We start from the raw sequence: 24564 nt of genomic DNA, 5'->3' as shown, positions 1-24564 counted from the left end.
CCCGAGCTGATATTCTATCTAAACCTACAACAGTGTTTGCATTTAAATTCTGCAATATACTAAGTACCTCTGATTTATTAACTTCAATTCTCACATTAGTTATTGCTACAGGTACAGAGATATTCTCACTTGGATGACAGACTTTTGAAAAGTGATCACCCAGTAACTCTACTATTACATCTGAATTGGTAACCTCAATAACATCAGCACCCACTAAGGTTATCCTTCCAAAGTCGTTCTTCCATTTACTTGCCACATAACGGAAGAACTCTTTGGGATTACCTTTGATCTTCTTGGCCTAAGGTCTTCTCATAATCTGATTTAGCTTTTCTTTCTATGCTGGTAACCTTCCTAGCTTGAGCCTTGTATTGCTCATGGGTATGTACTGATCACCTTTCTCCTTGTAAATTCTCCATAACATTTTCTTTTTTTTTTGCAGATCAAGCCTGATACTACTACTCATCCAACTAACGCCTACCTTGTTTGTCTTCCTGACCATAGGGACACATTCTGATATTGCTTTCCTCAGATACCCGCTGATTTTATTCCATGCACTGCTAACATCTTTTCCCTGCAATATCTTCTGCCATGAGACGGCTGTAAGCTCACTCCGAAGATTATTATAATTATCTAACCTGTAAGACTATTACACTTTTTTTTTTATATAATGTTCGTCAAGTAGCTTTATTTTATTGTCCTACATGTTTCGCCAATTTTTTTCTATCGGCATCTTCAAGGAATACAAACTAGTAAGCTATATGACTAATTTTTTGTATGAATTCATACAAAAAATTAGTATTGAACGAGGGAATGTGCGTGTCTCGGGAACGTGATTTATTCATTATGGTTCATGATGTAATTGTCATGAAAGTTCATTTCTTTGATGTTAAATGATCTGATTAAAGCTTTCCAAATTTCTGGTAAGGTTAGACCTTGATTCTTGTTTAGGTTTTCAGTTTTACAGGCAACTGTATCTGCTTCCTTGAAGGTTCTTGAATGGTAGTTATCTTCTATATAGGGCATAAGGCTCTTATCCCACTCAGTGTGATGGTTAGTAGAGGCAAAGTGGCAAGAAAGGCCTGAAATGTCTTGTCTGTTGTTTCTGACATATCCTATGTGTTCTTTCTTTCTCGTTTCAAAGCTTCTAGGGTTCTGACCTACATAACTAATACCACATGAGCAAGGTATATTATATACTCCAGAGTACTTGTAGAATGGATGAGGATCTTTCGGTGATCTTAAAAATTTCCGAATAGTGTTGATTGGCTTGAATGCTACTCTGATATTATGTGGTTTTAGAAGGTTAGCTAATTTTTTGGAAATGCTGCTGACAAATGGAATAGTAATAGTACTGATGTATTGGACGTCTTCACGTTGTCTATGTGGTATATCAGTCAAGAGAATCTTGTTGTAGAGTCTTTTTGGATAACCATTTAAAGATAGTTCTCTGGATGTTGTGGTTAATTCCATTTGTAGGTCATTCTTATCTATTGTGTACTGTATAGCTCTTTTCTTGAGCATATGGATAATGCTAAGTTTCTGAGCTATATGATGAGACGAGTTGAAATGGAGGTAATGTCCAGTATTTGTAGGTTTTCTATAAACAGATAGGTTGATACTATTATTGGTTTGTTTCTTTATTAGGATGTCAAGGAATGGCAGTTTTCCATCTTTTTCAATTTCTAATGTGAATTTGATGGTATGGTGGAAACTATTGATTTGGTTAAGGTAATCCATTAGTTCTTCTTTCGTATGATCCCAAATGAGAAAGATATCATCCAGATATCTGTACCAAATTTTCGGTTTTGGAATGATCTGGGATAAGATTTTTTCTTCTAGATCTTCCATGAATAAGTCAGCACAAGGAGGGGAGAGGGGGCTACCAATGGCTAATCCGGTGAGTTGTTTGTAGACAGTTTTTTGCCAAATAAAATAGTTAGAAGTTAAACAGTGATTGAACAAAGTAGTGATGTTTCTTGGGAACAAGTTGTCTAAGATGTTGATGACTTCAACCACTGGAATGTTTGTAAACAGAGATGTAATGTCTAGGCTTGCTAGTACATCTTCTTCATAGATAGGGATGTTTTTTATTTTATCTATAAAATGTTGTGAGTTTTTAATATAAGTATCCGAGACGTGAATGTGTTGTTGTAAAATCTTAGCAAGGTACTTGGACAGTTGGTAAGTGGGAGAATAGATTCTGTCAACTATTGGACGTAATGGTATACCTTCTTTATGAATTTTAGGAACGCCATACAGTCTAGGAGTTAGTGGGTGCATTGAAAAAACCTCTAGAAGCTTTGAAACGAGAAAGAAAGAACACATAGGATATGTCAGACACAACAGACAAGACATTTCAGGCCTTTCTTGCCACTTTGCCTCTACTAACCATCACACTGAGTGGGATAAGAGCCTTATGCCCTATATAGAAGATAACTACCATTCAAGGAAGCAGCTACTGTCGCCTGTAAAACTGAAAACCTAAACAAGAATCAAGGTCTAACCTTACCAGAAATTTGGAAAGCTTTAATCAGATCATTAAACATCAAAGAAATTAACTTTCATGACAATTACATCATGAGCCATAACGAATAAATCACGTTCCCGAGACACATGCATTGCCTCGTTCAATACTAATTTTTTGTATGAATTAGAACCATCAGTTATAACCTAGTCTGTTACCTTCATATAGCTTACTAGTTTGTATTCCTTGAAGATGCCGATAGAAAAAAATTGGCAAAACATGTAGGACAATAAAATAAAGCTACTTGACGAACATTATATAAAAAAAAGTGTAATAGTCTTATAAATAATAGTCAAGAAAAAATTCAACACAATGAACAGGATCAACAAGATCACCAAACAAAAGGTACGCAATCTCGAAGGTTTAAAATGCAAAAAAGCTAGGTATTTAAACCATCTGACTTTTTTAAAAAGATGTAGAGACAATAGCGTGATCCCAAAATTTCTTCGTTTAAAACAATATTATATAACTAAAAAAGCTAACATGATTTACCAATGAACTTCATGTGCACTTCTCAAAGAAAGAAATTGCCATGCGAGATTCATGCTTAGCAAAATAGACTCACAGTCTATAACTTATTCACAGATAGCTCTAATAACCTTGACACAGAGACATGGCAACTATTAGACAATATGAAAAATTTTACCAAAACCTTTAACCACAGCCAAAAGACACAAATTGATAAATTCAATATGCTGTATGATAATCATATCAACTATAAACTGTCACTACCAGATAACCAAGTGATAATTAACCTATCTAAACACGTTTTAACTAAACCTGAGATCTCTATCCTCAAAAAAGGATTCAATTATGCCTTAAAACCTACTGCCATTCGTAAAATAACATCTGCAACTTAGAAAAAGCCTTCTCATTGCTACCACTTCCAATAGTTAATGACTTACAATTAAAAAGCAGCATAATCCTTTCAGCTCCGACAAGATCTCCTAACTCCAACTCTAACCAAATGGAAAGAAGAACGCTTCTCAAATTAAGAAATAATAAAGACATCATCATACTCAAAGCCGACAAAGGTAATAATACAGTTATATTAAATACTAAAGATTATGAAGAAAAAATTAAAAATCTATTATCTGACAGGTCTGTCTATGAAGTTCTCAGTAGAGATCCGACCATAAAAAACCATAATGACACCAATGAACTATTACGTGGAATGACTAACTGGCCTATAGAAGTAATAAGAAAGTTAAAATCAATGCACCCACTAACTCCTAGGCTGTATGGCGTTCCTAAAATTCATAAAGAAGGTATACCATTACGTCCAATAGTTGACGGAATCTATTCTCCCACTTACCAACTGTCCAAGTACCTTGCTAAGATTTTACAACAACGCATTCACGTCTCGGATACTTATATTAAAAACTCACAACATTTTATAGATAAAATAAAAAACATCCCTATCTATGAAGAGGATGTACTAGCAAGTCTAGACATTACATCTCTGTTTACAAACATTCCAGTGGTTGAAGTCATCAACATCTTAGACAACTTGTTCCCAAGAAACATCACTACTTTGTTCAATCACTGTTTAACTTCTAACTATTTTATTTGGCAAAAAACTGTCTACAAACAACTCACCGGATTAGCCATTGGTAGCCCCCTCTCCCCTCCTTGTGCTGACTTATTCATGGAAGATCTAGAAGAAAAAATCTTATCCCAGATCATTCCAAAACCGAAAATTTGGTACAGATATCTGGATGATATCTTTCTCATTTGGGATCATACGAAAGAAGAACTAATGGGTTACCTTAACCAAATCAATAGTTTCCACCATACCATCAAATTCACATTAGAAATTGAAAAAGATGGAAAACTGCCATTCCTTGACATCCTAATAAAGAAACAAACCAATAATAGTATCAACCTATCTGTTTATAGAAAACCTACAAATACTGGACATTACCTCCATTTCAACTCGTCTCATCATATAGCTCAGAAACTTAGCATTATCCATATGCTCAAGAAAAGAGCTATACAGTACACAACAGATAAGAATGACCTACAAATGGAATTAACTACAACATCCAGAGAACTATCTTTAAATGGTTATCCAAAAAGACTCTACAACAAGATTCTCTTGACTGATATACCACATAGACAACGTGACGACGTCCAATACATCAGTACCATTACTATTCCATTTGTCAGCAGCATTTCCAAAAAATTAGCTAACCTTCTAAAACCACCTAATATCAGAGTAGCATTCAAGCCAATCAACACTATTCGGAAATTTTTAAGATCACCGAAAGATCCTCATCCATTCTACAAGTACTCTGGAGTATATAATATACCTTGCTCATGTGGTATTAGTTATGTAGGTCAGACCCCCCTAGAAGCTTTGAAACGAGAAAGAAAGAAAGAACACATAGGATATGTCAGAAACAACAGATCATTAAGGTTAGACAAGAATCAAGGTCTAACCTTACCAGAAATTTTTAAAGCTTTAATCAGATCATTAAACATCAAAGAAATGAACTTTCATGATAATTACATCATGAGCCATAACGAATAAATCACATTCCCGAGACACGCGCATTGCCTTGTTTAATACTAATTTTTTGTATGAATTAGAACCATCAGTTATAATCTAGTCTGTTACCTTCATATAGCTTACTAGTTTGTATTCCCTGAAGATGCCGATAGAAAAAAATTGGCGAAACATGTAGTACAATAAAATAAAGCTACTTGACGAACATTATATAAAAAAAAGTGTAATAGTCCTATAAATAATAGTCAAGAAAAAATTCAACACACCTAACCTGTAGTTCTTTATATACTCAATTTGTGAATTTCTCTCCTTAAGAGAGAAATCCACAAATTTTGCAACCTCCTATGTCAATACCACATGATTGCTCTCACCAATTGGAGGTAACAAGGACACTTTACTTATGCATATGTCCTCTGAACCTATGACCAGCTCCAACACTCTCACACCATGAGTCCCTTCAGTTATGTGCTGTTTTAAGTAATTATCTCTTAGAAGGTGTATGAATTCCATTTCCTTTATGTCACGTGATATTTCCTCCTTCCAGTTGATATCACCATAATTAAAATCCCTCATAATAATCACTAACCCTGCACTCATTGCACTAATTTGCTGATGCATGAATTCAATAACATCTCCTGCACTCCCTGGCCTATAGCAGCAACCAACTGTATATTTGGTTGCATTGGTCACTATTTCACACCAGACTGCCTCAAATGAACTATCATTCACATGTCTGTCCTCTTGATATACTACTTTCTTTGGCAGCAACTCATCAGCTGTCATCAACAGTACTCCTTCCCCCCCTTTCTATCTTCTCTATCCTCCCTGAAAATACTGTATCCCATCATATTCAATTCCAGTAACCACATCTTCTGCTGACAGCCAAGTTTCACTAATGCCTACAACTTTTGGTGAGATTGCACTGACTAATGCCAAAAATTCTTCCCTCTTATTTTGAATGCTTCTTGCATTAGTATACAAAAATTGCAGATTCTCTTTAGTTCTTGTACCAGCTTTAGAACTGATATACATTCTGCTGATTTCAGTAGTCCCATGCCGCTTTTTATCCACTCTATTCTTCACATTATTCCACGAAAAAGGATCAACAAATATACATTCACCGCATAAGTTTCTCCCTCTTACACTCAACCTTTTCAATTTTAGTTTCCCTGCCCAGTTATTCAACTTGTTAAGAAAACAGTAACTTCTTCAAACTCTTATGACCTTCCATGTTCAGATGCAACCCATCTCTTGCATATAGCTGTCTTTTGCCTTCAAACATACACCAGACATCAACAAATTCCAGACCTTTTTTTTTTTGCACAATCACGCAATCATCTTCACAATATCTAACAATGTTCTTAAATCTTTTGCTACCCGATTTATACTACCACTCAGGTCATTTGTACCCACCATATCTATCATCTTTTCTGCATCATGCCCTCTCTTTATTGCTAAAGTCACTCTCTCTGTTGTTCTGCCAGACAAGCACTCCTCAGGCATACTGCTCCCATACTCTTAATCATTGAATCATCATATATTATACCACTCATAACCTCATTCAAACCCAAACAAGCGCTACTCACAGTCTCATTTTCTACACTATTCAGCATGACTCTCCCAGTTTCATTACTTTCCTTCAACACTCTTTTATTTACTTCCTCACTTTCACAACATCTCATTTCTTCTTCTAGACCCCTTGTGCTTTCATTCTGTTGACTCGCAATCACTTCCATACTATTCATTACTTAATCATTCACCAAAGACTTCGATTCTCTAATGAATAGAAAAATTCCTCCATTTCTTCATTGAAGAACCTTATGTGTTATCATAGGTACAAATAAATTTCATTGTTCATTTCCCCATTTTGAAGTTTGCCCACATAATTCTACCTTGAAATTGCCTTCCAATAAGAAGTTTATCTTCATGTGTGGTGTTAAATGCTATCAAAGTTCCTTCCTTAACTTTATTATTATTCCTAGTCCTTTATTTATTATTTAGTAAGATATCGCCTGTTTTTGTCTTCTTTGTCTCAGTAACAATTATATCCATATGGCACTTTCCTGTTCTTCTGAAAGTCGGATTTCCTTTCCATTGATTCTCTTTATATTGATTGTTCCTATCTTTAATCCTTTCAACTTTGTTGTGTTTGCTCACTTGTTTCATCTTTCTTTGTCTATATAACACCAATTATGTCCACAAGGTAATTTTCAGGTTTTTCTGAAATTTTATTTCCTTTTCATCGATTCTCATGTTTATGGTTCCTATCTTCAGTTCTTTTAGCACTGTATTTGCTTCAGTAGTTGACTTTTCACTGTTCTCCCTTGTTCGTTTCCTGACCAAAAAACAACAGGTGGCCTTGTTTAACCAGGCATTGCTCCAGCTAGCATGAAATCTCATCATGTTGTACCATTATGTTTATTTCTTGTTTAAGCCAATAGGAAGTACAGTTTTTTCAGCTAAGTCCCAAATTGCCAGTCCATTTGTTCAGTATCCAGTGGATATCTGCTAACAGAGCACACCATGTGAAGGGAAGGATTGGATATCCAGTCAGAACCCCCAGATCTCCATATTCCTTAAAGGTTATATGGAGGTCTCCTCTCAGTTATCTAGTTCTCATCCTAAAGTGACTTCTTGATAATCAGTACCACCTAAAAACATTTTCTCAAACATCCATACCACTGCGATTTGAACCTATCTCTAAGTAGGAGACTACTTTGTAAATACGAGATTACATTTGTTTAATCATTATCCCCAAACTATTACATTTGTTTTGCTCTAATGATATAATATACTATAACAATTAAATTTTGGGAAAAATTTAGCTAATAATAATAATAATATATATATATATATATATACACACACACATACACACACACTTTTTTTTTAATGTAGGTGGTACTTCTGTGAATTATTGGGCTGAGGAAAATTGGTACAAAGAAATTACTTCTAAATTGTGCATTCGAAATGAAAAAGAAAGAAAAAAATTCACTAGTTATGAGCAAGCAGTAGAGAAGGTAAGAAACACTAGAATAGTATAAAGAAAAATAAATTTCCATGCTCATTTGTTATAGACTTTAATACATGAATAAAAGCACTAGATGAATATCCTATGAATAAAATTATTGGTTCATAATTCCTGAATTTGTTCATTACTATTTCATGAACAGTGTTGTTAAATAAAAGGAGATTTTTAATTAATTTTTATTATTTGATCTCTTTATTTTTCTAACAATTATTTCTTTATTTTCCGAGTGTACCTATATATGCACAAGGGTTCGCTCTGATTGGTGCAATGACCTCTTTTTTACTATTGCTTTCAGAATCCAAAAAATCACTGACTCAAGACCAAAATACAAAATAAACACATTTAATAAAACAAAAACAATATATATATACACACTTCGAACAATATTACATAACTAACTACAAATTTAATTGGATCCAAGGCCTTTTAAAAATAAACTTACATTAGACTAAACATTGTGTTTTCACAATGACAAAATGTTCATAGCCAGTTTCTCTCTCTCTCTCTCGCTCTGTCAAGGCCCTTTTCCGAAGATATATAACTTTATTCTTCATTTTCATAGGATCCTTTCTCATCACTTATGTAGCACACATTAATTCTTCCTGACTCAATTCTGTCTTCTTTCCAATAGAAATAATAGTTAGATTCAGCATCCTTAAGACAGATGAAACTTCCTAATCAGAGTTTTCTCGAACATTCCTTTAGAGCGTAAATAGTAATTGCTTCTTTTATTCACTAATGCTCATTGACAGTCTTAACTCTTCCACTTTAAAAACTCACAGTTCTACGATTCCCTTTTCGGAATCTATTACTAATCTTCCAATTAGCATTTCCTCCAATATTCCTTTTAAAACATCTATAGCAATGTTTCCCTTTCATTTACCAATACTTATTCCACTTTAAATTTCATAGTTCCACGATTCCTTTTTTGGAATATACTATTAATTTTCTTCTGACTGTCACATAAAAAAACTTAAGTTCCTCTGAATCTAAATATCTGCTGGCCTGTGTTTTTATTTCCTTCCAGAACGCTCTCTTGTTTACTCCCATTACTTCGATACCGAATGCTCTCCTTGTCAGCTGTCAATCACACATCAAACTTCTCGGCAAGCATGCGCACTCCATGAAACTGGCAAGCAAGAAGTTAGGTATAATGGCTGATAGGTATAATGGCTGATATGCAGATTACATTAGCGACAAGAGAATGTCTTCAAAAAACACACACACTTAATATTTTAAGCTACTAATGAATTGTTTAAAGTAATACAACTATTCAAATCCGGTAAGTACATCAATTTTTTAACTTCTTTACATTTCATTTTGACAAAACTATTTCAATAAAGGGCACATCGCAAGTGCTGACAATGCGTGTTATAAAACTAAAACTAATAAACATACTAACATAAACAATACATAAAAATATTCAGAATTTTAAATTATGATTATTTTTACAGTGTCTTTGTGCATTCTTTCACTTAGTGGGTAATTTTGGCTGAATGAGAAGAAAATGTAAATTATTATTATTTATTTATTCTTATGGCAAAAGGAATACAAAACATCTACAGGTCAACGTCCAGTCTGGAAAGCCAATCCAGGGCCTCATCAGTCACCTTGTGGATGTCCTGAAGGCCACCGCCATGAAACTGGTGTCTTGGGTAGTCATTCACAATATGAGTAATTATCTGGGCCACAGGAGAACAATCACAATAAGGGTGATAAGCCTCCATTTATGTAGTAGATAGCCATATCTGCCCTGGTTAGTTTTGATCCTGTTTGTAGATGACCAAAATTTCCTGGGAAGAGTAAAACCAGGCTTTGGAGCACAGGGATCTTTTACCAGGAAGCCGTTTGTTGGAAGATTGTTGGACTAGTATTCTCTCCACATGTCAGGTGTTGATGGTAGGGCAGCTAAAGATAGTTTGTCCATGGACCAGAAGGGCTTTCTATATTATTATTAGTAGTAGTATCATATTAACATTTGTAGATTAACATCTGTACCTTAGTAGAGCTAATCTCAGGTGGTATGGTCACTTAAACAAAATGTGAGAGAAAAGATTAGCAAAACAAGTGTTCTCTTCCAGGTAGGCAGAAAAAAGACCCAGAGGAAGACCAAGATATAGGTAGATTGATACCGTAAAAAGTGTCTTAGAAGATAGAAATATAAGATCTGATAATGTTGGAACCTTGGCAGATAACAGACTGATTTGGAGGAAAATTGTAGATAGGAAGTTAGTAATGATGTAAGTTTTTCATGTAGTACTTTCATATCCTGTACACTGCTTGAGGTACATGTCAGGAATTTGATGATGATGATTATTAACATCTGACCTCCAAGGAGTCAAAGAATTCATTGTGGGAGGTCTATACTCTCTTATGCAAAAAGATCATCAAACTGTGCTTTAACCCATTCACAGTTTCTGCACTTATCACACATTCAGGCAATGCATTCCACTTACCAATCACATTCCATTCAAAGAACCTGTTTCTCACTCCCCTGCTTACATCCTCCTTAACAGTTTCCAGGGATGACCTCTAGTTCTACCCTTGCCTACCTCTACTCTGAAAAATCTCCTCCACATTAATCTGGTAACAATCTCTCACCATTTTATATATCACAATCATGTCCTCTCCTCTATTCACAAAGTTCAGTGCAAGTGGAATTCCTTCATACTCTCCTATTATCTGACATTCCATAGACCTGACACTTTGTAAACTTTCTCTGGACCCTCTGCAATACATCCTCATCTCCCTAAAAACCAGGTGAACAAAGCCTTATACAAGGGAAACTATAACCTCTTTGCTTCTGCATATCGATGTTTTCCTCGTTGTTGCCATAATTTATCATGATGCTCTTACTGTTTTAGCAATTTGATACCTGAACTTCAAGTTTGTGTCCATCATTCCAAGATCTTTCTCTCACTTCCACTCCTTTCAAATTTTTCTGCCATACATTAATTGTATACACTGCATTCCAGCTTTGTCTACCAAATTTTAAGATCTTGCACATTGCAGTATTAAGCTGAGAGCCCCTACTTATTTGTCCATTAACATAATCTATTCAGATCCATTCTCCTGTAAGGCTGGAACATTTGCTCTACTTCTCATAGTTCTTCCTAACTGTCCATCATTGGCAGGCATCTGCACATCTCCAGTTTAGCTGGTCCCAGTCTCATTAACACAAATTAAATTAAACAATAATGGTTCCAAAACAGAATTCCTATGGCTCCACTGGTAACCTTCCTCTTTTTGGATACCACTCTGCTGATACCTATCTAACAGCCAATCTGCTATTCAGCTAGTCTCTTATCTAATTCCAATTGTTTCAATTTAGTTCTAGCTTGTCATATAGCAGTCTGTCAAAGGTCTTTGAAAAATCCAAGTATATCATTGTATATGTATCTCTCTTATCGGATGAATTTGTCACCTTGTTGAAAGACAAGTAGCTTGCTGAAACGTGGCCTTGCCCTAACAAGCCCATGTTGACCATCATAAATAATACTGCTATTATCAACCCACTTCTGAATCCTATCCTCACCTTAACAATAACCCCAGACACAGTTGGCCTATAATTTGTAGCCTTAGTGTTATCTCCCCCCCACTCCTTGGCAAAGTGGAACAATTTTCCCCAACTTTCTGTTCCTTTGGCATTTGCCCAATTGCAAGATTCACGTTAAATAGCTGCACCGAAGACACCGTTAATACCATAGGGAATTACTCTCAGGATGTGGCAATATACTGTCAAATCCTTTTGTCTCATTAACATCAAGTTTTGTTAATTCCTCACATATACATTGCTCATTCACTATTAGTTCCTTCTCTGCCATACCCTCCACACTCCAGTTTCTCATGATGTTGCCTTCACGAGGATGAAATGCACTGATAACCTGATCATTGAATACGTCAGCTATATCTTCCGCATTGGTTACCAATCTGCCAGTGTCATAAACTAGCATCATCCTATCTTAGTCATTTTTTCTTCTCTGCTGGTTTCCTATTTGTACACTTCATGCAACTGATCAATACCAACATTTACCTTGTGTCGCCTCCACAGTGCCTACTTCTTCCAGATTTTTGCACTTTATCTCTTCATTCATCCATTTTACTGCTACTTTGTTTAGCATTTTCACTTTTGGAATACACTCCAACATTGCTGCTGTTCAATAGCTCTTAATTAGTCTCTATATCGCATCTGTCTCCTTTCTACTCAACTCCTTTTTTCCACACTATAGCTCCCAGTTGTATCCTAAGCTTTGCATAATTAACACCCTTGTAATGCCACATATATCTTTTTTTTTTTTTTTTTTTTTTTTTAATTTTCATATGATTGGCTGCAACCCAGGTGATCACTTTGGTCACTCTCACCAACCGAGAGAAGATTCCACATGGAGACTGTAAGGAAAGAAAAGAAATATATACCATTTTTGTCTTCTGAAAATGTAGCCGTGCAATATTAAAATAGATTTGGATATCTTTATTTTATTGTACTCCATTCACAATCACATCCTCTGATGATATAACTAAATCTGAGACTCTTTATTCTCATGTGCCTTCTGTTACATATTGCCTAAGATTGTTGTCTCTTAAAAACTGGGGAAATTCATTCTCCTTATTTCCTGATGTTATCTCTTCATTCTAGTCAAAATTGCCATAATTGAAATCACCCATAATTATTATTCTTTGCTTGTTCATTAATCCATGTTGCCTATGCATTTCTTTGTCTCCGCATTCCCTGATCTGTAGCAACACTCCACCAAATATCTCATTTTATCATCCTTCCCATCATACTGCTTCAAAATCCTGCCACTTTTCCCACCTTTTCAACACCCTCCCCCCTCTTATGTGGACATAATCCCCCCCCTTTTTTTTTTTTTCTCAGCAACATTCTTCCCCTCTCTTCTTGCCTTTCCTATCTGCATGAAAAACATAATATCTCTCCATTTCTATTCCTGTCAACATGTCATTCTCATCCAACCATGTTTCCTTTATTCGTACTATCATGTACTTCAATTCAATCAATGCAATAATTTCATCTCCCTTATTCCTGAACTCCTGCCATTTGTAAGTAAACATTACAATTCATTTCTTGGTCTATAACCAGTCTTACTCATGCTGCCACCATTTGTGACTTCTCATCACTTGGGCCTGTCTGCTCACCTTCTGTCCCATATATCCCTCTAGAATGCCCCCTACTTATTCTAAGCTGTTCCATTTATATGCCGATCATTCACATGCATGCATTTATTACTACTTTCAGAATACTCTCCTTATTCCATGTCTCTCTGACACCCTTGGCCTACTCCTTTCCCTGTCCAACTTGCATTCCTGTTCTCATATTCTCCTATCCATTCACAACCACATCAGTCTCATCTGGTCATCTCTCCTGCTGATTATTATACAGCAGTGTTTCTCAACTGTGGTCCGCAGCGATGGGACAAGTGGTCTGCAGGCAGACTTAAATTAATTAAATAAATATATATTTTTTAATTATCTAAACAAATTAAAATTGAATAAGTAAATAAAAATTGTTGAAATCAAATGAAGACTTAAAAAACAAATATTGTCAGAATATTCAAAGGCTGAAGCAATAAAACTATATTGTTGTTCACTTCACCCTTTTTATTATTCGTCATTCTGCTGCTAAATTTGTGGTGGCAGAATGACAATAATAAAAGAGGGGTGAAGTGAACAATAATATAGTTTTATTGCTTCCACCTTTCCTTGCTGTTTTGTTAGATTTGAAGTGAACATGTGTTATCCACATGTTCACTTCCATTTTAATGTTTACCAATTATGTTATCCATTGTAATGTTTACCAATGGCGTGTTGTTTATTGATTTTTAATATTGAAGGTTTCCCTCCTTCAACCAAGGCTCAGTATATCTTGAGAAGTGCTAAGTGATACTTGGACAAAGTGTGTCCTGAGTTAACCCCAGTATTATATATTTATATATTTTTCGGAAACGTTTTTTTAATAATGGAAAAGTTGTTTAGAACTAGGACTTTGAAAAGAAGGGCAAATGAAACAGGTGATGCTAACCCTAATTGTGATACAAGTGTTGTAACGGTGAGTAAATCTGATACTATTAAAGAAGAAGAAACAAGCAGTTCAAAGAAAAAATACAGTAGGAAATATAACAGTTCATATTTGGAATTCAGGTTTATTTGGTGTGGAAATGAAAGTGAACAGAAACCTCAATGTGTTTTGTGTTACGAAGTGTTGTTGAACGAGTGCATGAAACCTGCGAAACTCCGACGATATTTAGAAACTAAACATTGTGATGTGAAAAATAAGCCAATTGAATTTTTTCAGGAATGCTTAGGGACATTAAATCATGGGAAAGATATAGTTTCGGCCATGGGTTCCATTAATAGCAAGGCACTGGAAGCATCCTATCTCTTAAGTTTGCGCATAGCGAAAACAGGGAAACCTCATTCTATCGTGAAAAATTTGCCACCTCCAGCTATAAATGATGTGGTAAAAACGACGTTTGGCAACAAGTTACTAAAAGATGTTGATTTAATTCCTCTTTCAAATGACACTGTCGGTCACAGAATTAATGATATGACAGGTGACATAGAATCTCAGTTAATCGAAAGAGTTAAGAAGAGCCCTTATTATGCATTACAAATAGACGAGACTACTGACAAGTGATGCGCAGTTAATATGCTACGTAAGATATGCGCATGATAACAACATTCATAATGATATTCTGTTTTGTAGAACTTTGCCATCCCGAACAACTGGAGAAGAAATATTTCACATTCTCAATAATTACATAATACACAAAGGAATCCAGTGGGGAAAATGTATAGGCTTCTGTTCGGATGGAGCTTGCGCCCTTACAGGCAGGCATAGTAGGGTTGTTCTATGGTCAAGGAAGTAGTTCCGGATATGAATTGGGTACATCGTTTATATATAGGGAAGCATTAGCCTCCAAAGGAATGCGACCAGAATTTAAAACTATGCTATATAACGCTGTAAAGCTAGTTAATGTTTATTAAAGCTCGACCATTAAATATCAGGTTATTTTCAGTACTCTGTGATGAAATGGGCAGTGAATATATACAACTTTTGCATCATTTTGAAATTCACTGGCTTTCTAGGGACAAAGTACTAACAAGCTTATTTCAATTAAGGTACGAAGTTTTATTATTTGTAAATGAACATAATTCTGATTTTGCATCACTCCTTGTTGACGAAGCATGGTTATCAACACTATCCTATCTTTCAGGGAAATCTCTCCCTTCAGGGAAATTCCTTAACTGTTCTTGATGCCTAAGACAAAATAAAGGCATTCGAGAAAAAACTGGTTTTATGGATTAATTATGTAAAAGACAGACAATTTGCACCTTTTCCAACATTGGAATCCTTTTTAGTGGAAAATGATATCTTTGTTGATTCTGAGGTTCTGGAAAGGGTTTGTGACCACCTTAAAAATCTGAAACGGAATTTTGAAACATATTTTCCGAATAACTTTTATAAGAAATTTCTGTGAGTTCATGATCCATTTCAGGCTTGAAGTCATGAGAACGACCTTTCGGTATCGGAAAAGAACAGTTAATTGAGCTTTTTCATGAGAGTAGACTTAAAAATGCAATTCCATGATCTTGGTTTTGCTCGATTTTGGATCTCGCCTTCAGTGAGAAGTGAATTTTCCGAATTATTTAAAGAAGCATTGAAAATCGTCATGCAGTTCTCTACAACCTATCTTTGTGAGAAATAATTTTCATCGCTCCTTCAAATAAAAACAAAATACAGAAATCGTCTTTGTATGTGTGCCGATCTTCAACTGAATTTGACCAATATTGAGCCAGATATCCAGCAACTCTGCAAGGGCCGAGAAGCTCAACCATCTCATTAAAAGTAAGTAGTAACATAATTATATAATCTTACGTATTTGTTAAATAAAAATTTAAACTTTGTTCAATGATGATACACTTTTAATCGTTTACTTCCAATTTAATGAATTATGTTTCTATATGTATTCAAAACATGCTTTTAGATTTATTATGTTATAAATGGCACAGTTTTTCTGAAATGTTGGTAATTCCTACTTAGTTTTTAAAAAAATTACGAAAAGTCAAAATGACGTATAGGGAAATAAATTAAAAACATTATGTTTATTTTTGAAGTTAAACTTTAATTCCAACATTCTAAAATGTTATTTTTCTTGCTTCTCTGTTCGCAAATTCGTCGATGACATTGTTGAAGTCTATTTCATCACTCAGTTGCTGTTTTATAGACAAGATAAGGCAAGATTTCTTAAACGCCAAAAAAGTGCTACCCAGGGCAGATCTCCCCCCCAGCTACGCCTCTGTAACTTAGTTGTCCATACAATTGTTTTCAGCATTTTACTGGTCCTTGCCCTTAGAAAGGTTGAGAAATGCTGTTTTACAGTAATATCTTAGTTCCACTGATACCTTGTGTGGATCACTCATTACACTTCCTTCCAATGCAGCAACTTTTCCAAATTACAAAATGTGTCTGAAAACAACCCCTGTTTTAATTGTATTTTGTGTATTTCTTTAATAATTATTCAAGTATCATTGCGCATTGTTTTGCGTAATTATTGATACATTTTATTTTTATAATGCATATTTGTAATGTGAAATATAATAGGCAAGTTGCCAAGAAATAATGAAACTGTAAATAATTATTTACGGTTTATACACTTTTACTGTTTTTGACATTGCAACATAGCAATTCCGTAACCAATTTCCTCAGTATCTGGAGATTTTTATATGGATAAAAATACCGAAGAAAAGTGTGAATAATAATCTATCACTGAAGTTTTTAGAAATCATTTTGCCTCTAGACAAAGGCCATTACAGGAATGGAGAACCCGGAACAAATGCAACCAGTATGACGTCTAGCAACATATGTTGGACAGTTAGTGAAGGTTGTGTGTGTGTGTGTGTGTGTGTGTGTGTGTGTGGGAGGGGTGGAGAGAGAGAGAGAGAGAAAGTGTGGAAGATTTAAAATTATGGAATAATATGGATCCAGACTTTCCATAAATTAAGGAATCTATACACAAGTAGCTGAGACGTGAATATATTTCACATGCAAAACATTGTTTTGTTTCCTTGGGTAAAGGATTAAAGCCAAGTGTATAATTTCTTGGTATCTTTAATGTATAATAGAACCAAGGTAAAAAAACTTTCAACATCTTTCTCTCATCCAGAGATTTTTATTTATAAGGGTTAGCATCTTTTGGCTACTTATAAGATATACGTGACTTCTGCATTACTTCAACCTTGTTATCTCTCCTGGGTCTGGCTCCCACTGATGACACCTCAATAAAGGTCAAAACCTATCTGGGTAGTGATCCTTCCCATTGTGCATAGCATTTGACATATCCTAAAGGATATGTCAAATGTGTGATCAAATTGATCCTGTGTGACATATCCTTTAGGATATGTCACACAGGATCAATTGAAAAAAACAAAAGTACTGCACAGAAGCTTCTACAAGTCAGGGAGGTTGTTCCTGGAATCAACAGAAGTCTTAAAACATACTAAAAACCTCAACAAGTATGGCTGTATAAATCTACCAAAGATTTGGGAGACAGTCATCCTAAGACCAAACTTGCTACTTATACTAGTCCCACTGTTACACCGGTTGTGGTTGTCTCGCTGTTGTAACAAACTTTGTTTGTGTGCTCTGAAGATGCTGGATATAATACCAGCAAAATATTAGCTTTTAAGTTAATAAATAGTTATTTTCTTATCAATCTTTGTTCGCATCAATACCATTAAAATCCAATTCAACATGTGTGATGAATACATAAGCCTTTCCACGTGGTTAAATATCCTAAAGGATGTGTGCTTTGCATTATGCGATACATACTAATCAAGTGATGAGAAGTCATTAGCCTCTATATACAAGTAACTCAGACATGAATATATTTCACACATAAAACATTGTTTTGCTTCCTTGGATAAAGGATTTAAACTAAGTATATAATTTCTTGCTATCTTTAATGTATAATAGAACTAAGGTGAAAAACGTTCAACATGCTAATACCTTATTTTAATTTGTATTTGAGAGAACTGTTATCTCTTGGCCAGTATATGAATTGTCAACTTCTTGCAAAAAAAAAAAAAAAGTTAAAAAAAAAGCAATGGACAGTGCAAAGAGCAATGGACTAAGATGACAACCTTGCTTGACTCCTTTTGAATTTTAACTCGGTCTGATAAGAACCCATCAACTAGGAGACAGGTAGTAGCATTAACATAGGCTTCTTTAATAATGACTAGCAGCCTTTTTTCCACACCACAATTTTCTGGAAGATGTGGAACAGAAATGGGTGCCATACATTGTCAAATGCTTGAATAAAGTCCATCGATAGCATTGCCATATGGCTTCTTTTTCATACTAACTGGGTAGAGTATATTATGTATCAGAAATGGATTAAATTCTATTGTTCAGCCTGGAACTATATACACCTGTGCGCTTTTAATTATGGATCTCATTCCTACTTTGAGGCTGTTATTGTTAATGCAAAAAAAATCTTGTAGTCAATATTAGATAGAGAAATAGGCCTCCAGCTGTTGATTAAGATATGATCTCTATTAGATTTTGGAAGGGGGACGGTATGGCTTGCTACCAATTCATTCGGTATGTGACTATAGAGAGAAAAGAATTAAAAAGTATGACTAGAGCGGGAAGAATAAAATCCCATGACTCATGTTGTAAAGTTCTATCCCTAGACCTCAGATCATAGAGATTTTCTTGTCTTGCATGCTTTTTAGGCTGTGGTAACTTCAGCTGCTCTAATGGGTAATTTGAGCCTGTCTTGGATAAGAGCAGGAAGAGCATTAATGTTACAAGAGTTATAATTTCCCCCAGTACTATTGTGTATAAACATCTGTTTGAATTGTTTTTGAAAGGAGTCAAGGATGTCTTGTCTGGTGAACATGTCTTCACCATCCACACAGATTTGGGTATTAGTCCTTTCTTCATGGAATTTGGTGAACTGTCTGTTGAAGAATATAGATGGACCATCTGCTAAGTGTTGCTGTATTCTTATTTTAAAATGTCTTTCTTGCACTTATTTCTGCTTTTCCAGTTCCATCTCTATGTTGATGTTTCTAATGATGTTCCTGCATTCTATAGCATTGCATTTGTTTGCTACAACCCCCCCCCCCCCCTTTCTCTCTTTTCAATTTTTACCCACTTTCAACTTTTTTCTTATGAGGAAAGCCTGTTCCTTTCTCCATTCAATCATATTCTGTTTTTTTGGCTTGTTTGAATTTTAACCACATATCCCAGTTCCAGGTAACATTATTCCAGAATAGAAGGTGTGGAGTTTGGTTGAAAAGATCAATGGGAAATTTGGTGAAAGTGTTCACAGACTGGAACATACCTCAACTTGTTCCATGCAGTGGAATTTAAGCAGAACTGGATTATGTCTGGCATTGATGTCAAGATGTTTTATCTGAATTATCCTATTTATAAGGGAAGAAGAGATATAAATTCGATCAAGACAAGTACCAATACTTAGATCCATGTAAGTGTAAACCTAGAGATTAAAGTTGTGAATCCTCCCTATGTCTGCTAGTTGAGCATTGTCAAGATATATTTTTAACTGTGCATATCCCACATTTCTACTTTTGGAGTTTCATCCTATTTTGTCTAATGTGGAGTTTCAGTGCAATTCCAATCTCCAGCTACTGTGATGTAGTAGGCACCATATAAATATGACTACAATTCCTGGAAGAATTTTCATCTAACTGTTCCATTGAATGGAGCATAAACATTTACAAACCTTCGTAATAATGTTTTACAGTATAAACAACACCAAAAGAGGAAAAAATATATGTATTAAACTTGCTAATATTTTGCTGGTTTTCTCACCTCCATCATCAGAGCACAATTATAATTGTGATAGGCACAGAGTACTAAAGTATGTAATTGAGGAAAACAATTGAAATTGTAACTGATAACAGAATTAATATCTTTACATGGTGCCCTCTATGGTTCAGATAACCACAAAACTAATTTTGAGAATTCAGAGCTTCAGATCTTAAAATAAAAGTCTTCCAGATCTTTGGTAAATTATTGCAACCATACTTGTTGAGGTTGGGAGAGAATGCTTCACAACTGATCCTGATTTTAAAAATAGTCTGTCGGACCCATAATGACTTCTATGTAATAAAGATATTTTTCTCCATCTGATCCTATGTGAAGGAGTACTAACATTATTATGAATCATCAATGATACTTAAGCCTTTCTATTTCCAGCCCTGTTAAATCTTCCAAAGCTCCAATAAGAAAGAAGTGGATATCTGTCTGTTAAAGTTTTTATATCTTTATATGTGCTGAAGTACATTTCTTGGAGGGAAAAAAAAAAAAAAAAAAAAAAAAAAACAGACCAGTTTTGACCTTTATTGAGATCTCATCAGTAGGAGCCAGACCTAGAAGAGTCTGGTGAGTAGCCCTTCCTATAATGCATACCACTAAAGACAAACAAAAGGGTGTGTGGCCTTTGCATTTTGGGATACTAGGCAATTAATGTGAAGTCATTAGCCTCTATGTACATGTAGCCTAGTCATGAAAATACAGACTTTGTTTGCTTTCACTTGGATAAAGAATTAAACAAGAATATTATTTCTTGGCATCTTTAATTTATAACCAAGTGAAACAACTTTCAACAACTAACTCTAATCCAGAGGATTTTAATAAGGTGTTGCACTTTTCACTACTTGTATATGCAAAATGTATGACTTCTGCATTACTTCAACCCTGATATCTTCTCGACCTGGCTTCCACTGGTGAGACCTTAATAAAGTTCGAAACCCTTCTGGGTATTAGCTTTTCCAATATTGCATTATAGGATACTAAGACAATTAATGTGAAGTTAGTAGCTTCTGTATACAAGTAGCCTAGTCGTGAAGATACTTCACATGCAGACTTGGTTTGCTTATGCTTGGATAAAGAACTAAACAAGAATATAATTTCTAGCATTTTAATTTAATTTATAACCAAGTGAAAAAACTTTCAACAGTTTATATTCCAATACCATATTTTCCACAAGCCTTTGCATATGTACCCATGTTTTCAACAAGCCTTTCTACACATACCCATGTTCTCCACTTTATGCAACAGATTTTCATGTGATTTCCTATCAAATGCCTTAGCAAAGTCCAACAGTATCATAGTATACCCATTCCTCTTATTCAAGTCGTCCATAATATTATTATAAAATAAGAGCAAATGGCTTTAACATGACCTCCCTTTAGTAAACATAAGTTATTCCTTGTAATAGCTTTTTTTCTAACCATTTCTGGATGTAAGTCCTTATCAACTCCTCTAAAATCTTCATAGTTGCTCCAGAAATACTGATAGGCCAAGATAGAACACTTCAGTCTTTGCACCGCTCTTGTGTAGTGGGATTTTCATGTGTTCTTTCCATTCCTGAACTGAGACTCAAATGATACAAACATGTCAAGGTTCTAGCTAGTTCAGCTGAATATTCCTTTAGCATACGTGCTAATATCCTATCTGTTCCTATTGCTAAATTCTTACCAGGTTAAGCAACCGTTCTAGAACCTCCTTCTGATGCACTTGTATCTCTTCGTGCAATGTAGTGTTAGTAGCACTATGTTACATATATTAGGTTATAAAACTTAGCACTTGTTATTTGAATCACATCTGCTTCTGACACAAGGGTATTGTCTGTGTATTGCTTGGTGTAATGTCTCATTTATACCATATAACTGAAGTATTTTGAAAGGCATTTCTCTTGCCACCCAGTCATATGCCTTTCCCAGATCTACAAAACTTAAATACAGATTTATGACTTCTCAACTTCTGTCTTAAAGTGAAAATACAACACACAACATTTGGTCTGAACCCAGCTTCTTCTTCTCTAAATTTCTCTTTCACACTTTTCTTAGCCATATTTTCAAGTACGTTTGTATAAATATTACCTGGAAGATCCCATAAGGAAATTCTTCTGAAATTCTTGTACTCAGTATTCTTCTCTTTTTTAATGTAGATATATGTCTTCATTGGACTAGTTTTTCCTTTTTTGAGGAACAAAAAACCTGAGTTGACCAGGTCTTGCGAATCAAGGAGTACATCTGCCGTAAAACTTTTCATATCTCAATAAGTAGTCCCAATTGTATTCATTTTAAATATTTTCTACACTGTTCCGATAAGTCTTGTTTCATTCATAAGATGATGATGTAGAAAGAATACTATCAAAATAAGAGTGAGAAGAGTTATGTAATATATATATAAAGTGCAGGCCAGAAAAGTTAGAAGTCATTAGTTTGTTAGTTGTGTCACACCTGAAGGAGGTACTAGAATGCTGTTTGATGTAAATTCAGATGTGAGACAAGGGTGCATACTACCTCCACTGTTATTCATCATATATATGGATCACGTTATGAAGTAAAGTGGCATTAAACCTGATATCAAAATTGATGATGCTTATCTCAGCTCTTTTCTTTATGTAGATAGTGTTACACTTTTAAATAAATCTAGTACAAGTTTGCTGGATTCTTTAACTAAATTGAATAACTGCTATAGCAAATATGACATGAAAATCAGCAATACAAAAAATAATAATAATATTGAAATTAGGTAGAACATTCAACTTCATTTCTGAATGGAAACCTGTTAAACAAGTAAAACATTTCAGCTCTATAGGTACAATTTTTAAGGAAGATGGCCAATTAAATATGGGAATAATTAATAGAATAAACAGAGCTAGTAATCATACAGAGACCGAAATAAATTTATATGCAGTAAGAGAAAAATTAGTAAAAATACTAAACTAACAACATACAAGACATTGTTTGCTTAAGTGTTTGATGCCAAGATGGCAAGAAAAGAACCCATAGGAAGACCAAGATCTAGGTGAATAATACAGTCAAATAACAGCCATTTGTCAGAGAAGTTAGTAATAATATAAACTTCTTGTAGTACTACATAGTATCCTGCACACACATTGGGGATACATATCAGGAATTTGATGATTATAATATATATTATAAATTTATTATGTTTGGATTTATTATGTTTTTATATTTTGTATTATATTTGTTAATTATATTATGTATAGTTATGTGTTATTCTGTTTGTTTTGAATTTATTAAATATAGTATTGAGTAAATTTACAATGGCTTTGTAGCATACTGATAATGAATTTATATTATTTGTATATTTATTCCAAATTGTAAACAAGTTAATCTAAATATAAATAACTTAAAAATTCTGTATACAACTGACATTCTTTATTTTTCAGAAATCATGGATAAAAACAGGCGTGTGCCAAGTGTTGAGTAGCAATCACCAATGGATTGATAGTCACATTGAGCTTGAACAGGAATCCAAAGCTGAAACAAAAACTGGCTTTCTTTCTTTCTACTTTGGCTCAGTTCAGAACACAGTGAGGTTTCTTTTCTCTTTATGATGCTGAAGTATTTATAGGCATCAGTGCATTTAATTTATATCTCAATTTCATGAAATTATAATAATATTAATATTTCTGCCAGCTTTTTAGAATTTTTTTTTCTGACATATATTATACCAGGAGTCGGGAACCGGCTCTGGAACCGCATGCGGCTCTTGGCTGAACAAAGTGCGGCTCTTTTATATTGAATTAAAAGATACATAATTAATACAAATAACTAAATATTGTTTTTTGATACGACCTGTTCATGGTGCTAGATACTAAGCATGTGACATATGTTATGCATGAAATTTTATGACATGAACAACTGACAACTATGTTACATTTGAAATACCGCTAAATGTTAACCCTGCCTAAGGTAACTAAGGCCAGGGCGAAAATTTGAACTAATTGATCAGCTGTCCTGTCAAACACCATGGTTATTAGATACATATAGATTTTAACTTAAAAATAAATATTCTGTAGTTAACTTATTTATTGTGGTACTAAACTGGTGTTTAATTTAGTTTCAGGTAATATTATGCACAAATTAATTTTTTTTATGTTATTATGTTGAATTTGTGTTTTTACTTGCAGGTAAATTTATGATAATAACCCTCCTAATATGAGTTCAAGAAAAAGAAAAATAATTGAAGAAAACAGAGGATTCAATAAAATGTGGATAGAAAAATCTGCATTTATAGAAGTAAATGGAAATCCACAATGTTTAATTTACAATCTACAATTTTAAAATAACAAATTAAGTAATGTCGAACGACATTTTCAAGGAAAACATTTAGACTTCAGTAAAAAATATCCTGAGGGTGATAAATAGAAAACTAGCTATTGAAGAATTACAAAGGAAAACATTGCTTCACAAAGAAATTTGTCAACTTGGACGAAGTCTTCATCAAATACTAATGAAGCAAGTTTTTTGTTATCCCTTGAAATAGCAAAAGCCGGAAAACCTTTTACCGATGGTGAATTTCTAAAAAAAATTGCATGTATAATGTCTCTGAAATTCTATTTAAGGATATGAAAAATAAGGACGAGATACGTAAAAAAAATTAAAGATTTACCTCTTTCTGCTAGAACTGTC

At 34.4% G+C, this 24564-nt stretch overlaps 1 protein-coding gene across 2 annotated transcripts in view; it reads left to right on the top strand.

Annotated features, from left to right (window-relative positions):
* Pex23 (tectonin beta-propeller repeat-containing peroxin 23) overlaps positions 1-24564 on the top strand; it is a 693418-nt gene that overhangs the window by 273375 nt on the left and 395479 nt on the right. For both annotated transcript variants that reach the window (XM_090398408.1, XM_090398409.1), the window contains exons 10-11: positions 7932-8053; positions 23319-23462. In XM_090398408.1, the coding sequence (XP_090254534.1) occupies positions 7932-8053; positions 23319-23462 (266 nt within the window). The remainder of the gene's footprint in view (positions 1-7931; positions 8054-23318; positions 23463-24564) is intronic.

This window comes from Typopeltis vanoorti, chromosome 9 (genome assembly GCF_054136105.1).
Source record: "Typopeltis vanoorti isolate ZY-2024b chromosome 9, IOZ_Tvanoo_1.0, whole genome shotgun sequence".
NCBI lineage: Eukaryota > Metazoa > Arthropoda > Arachnida > Uropygi > Thelyphonidae > Typopeltis > Typopeltis vanoorti.
This window is presented reverse-complemented; position numbering and strand designations above follow the sequence as displayed.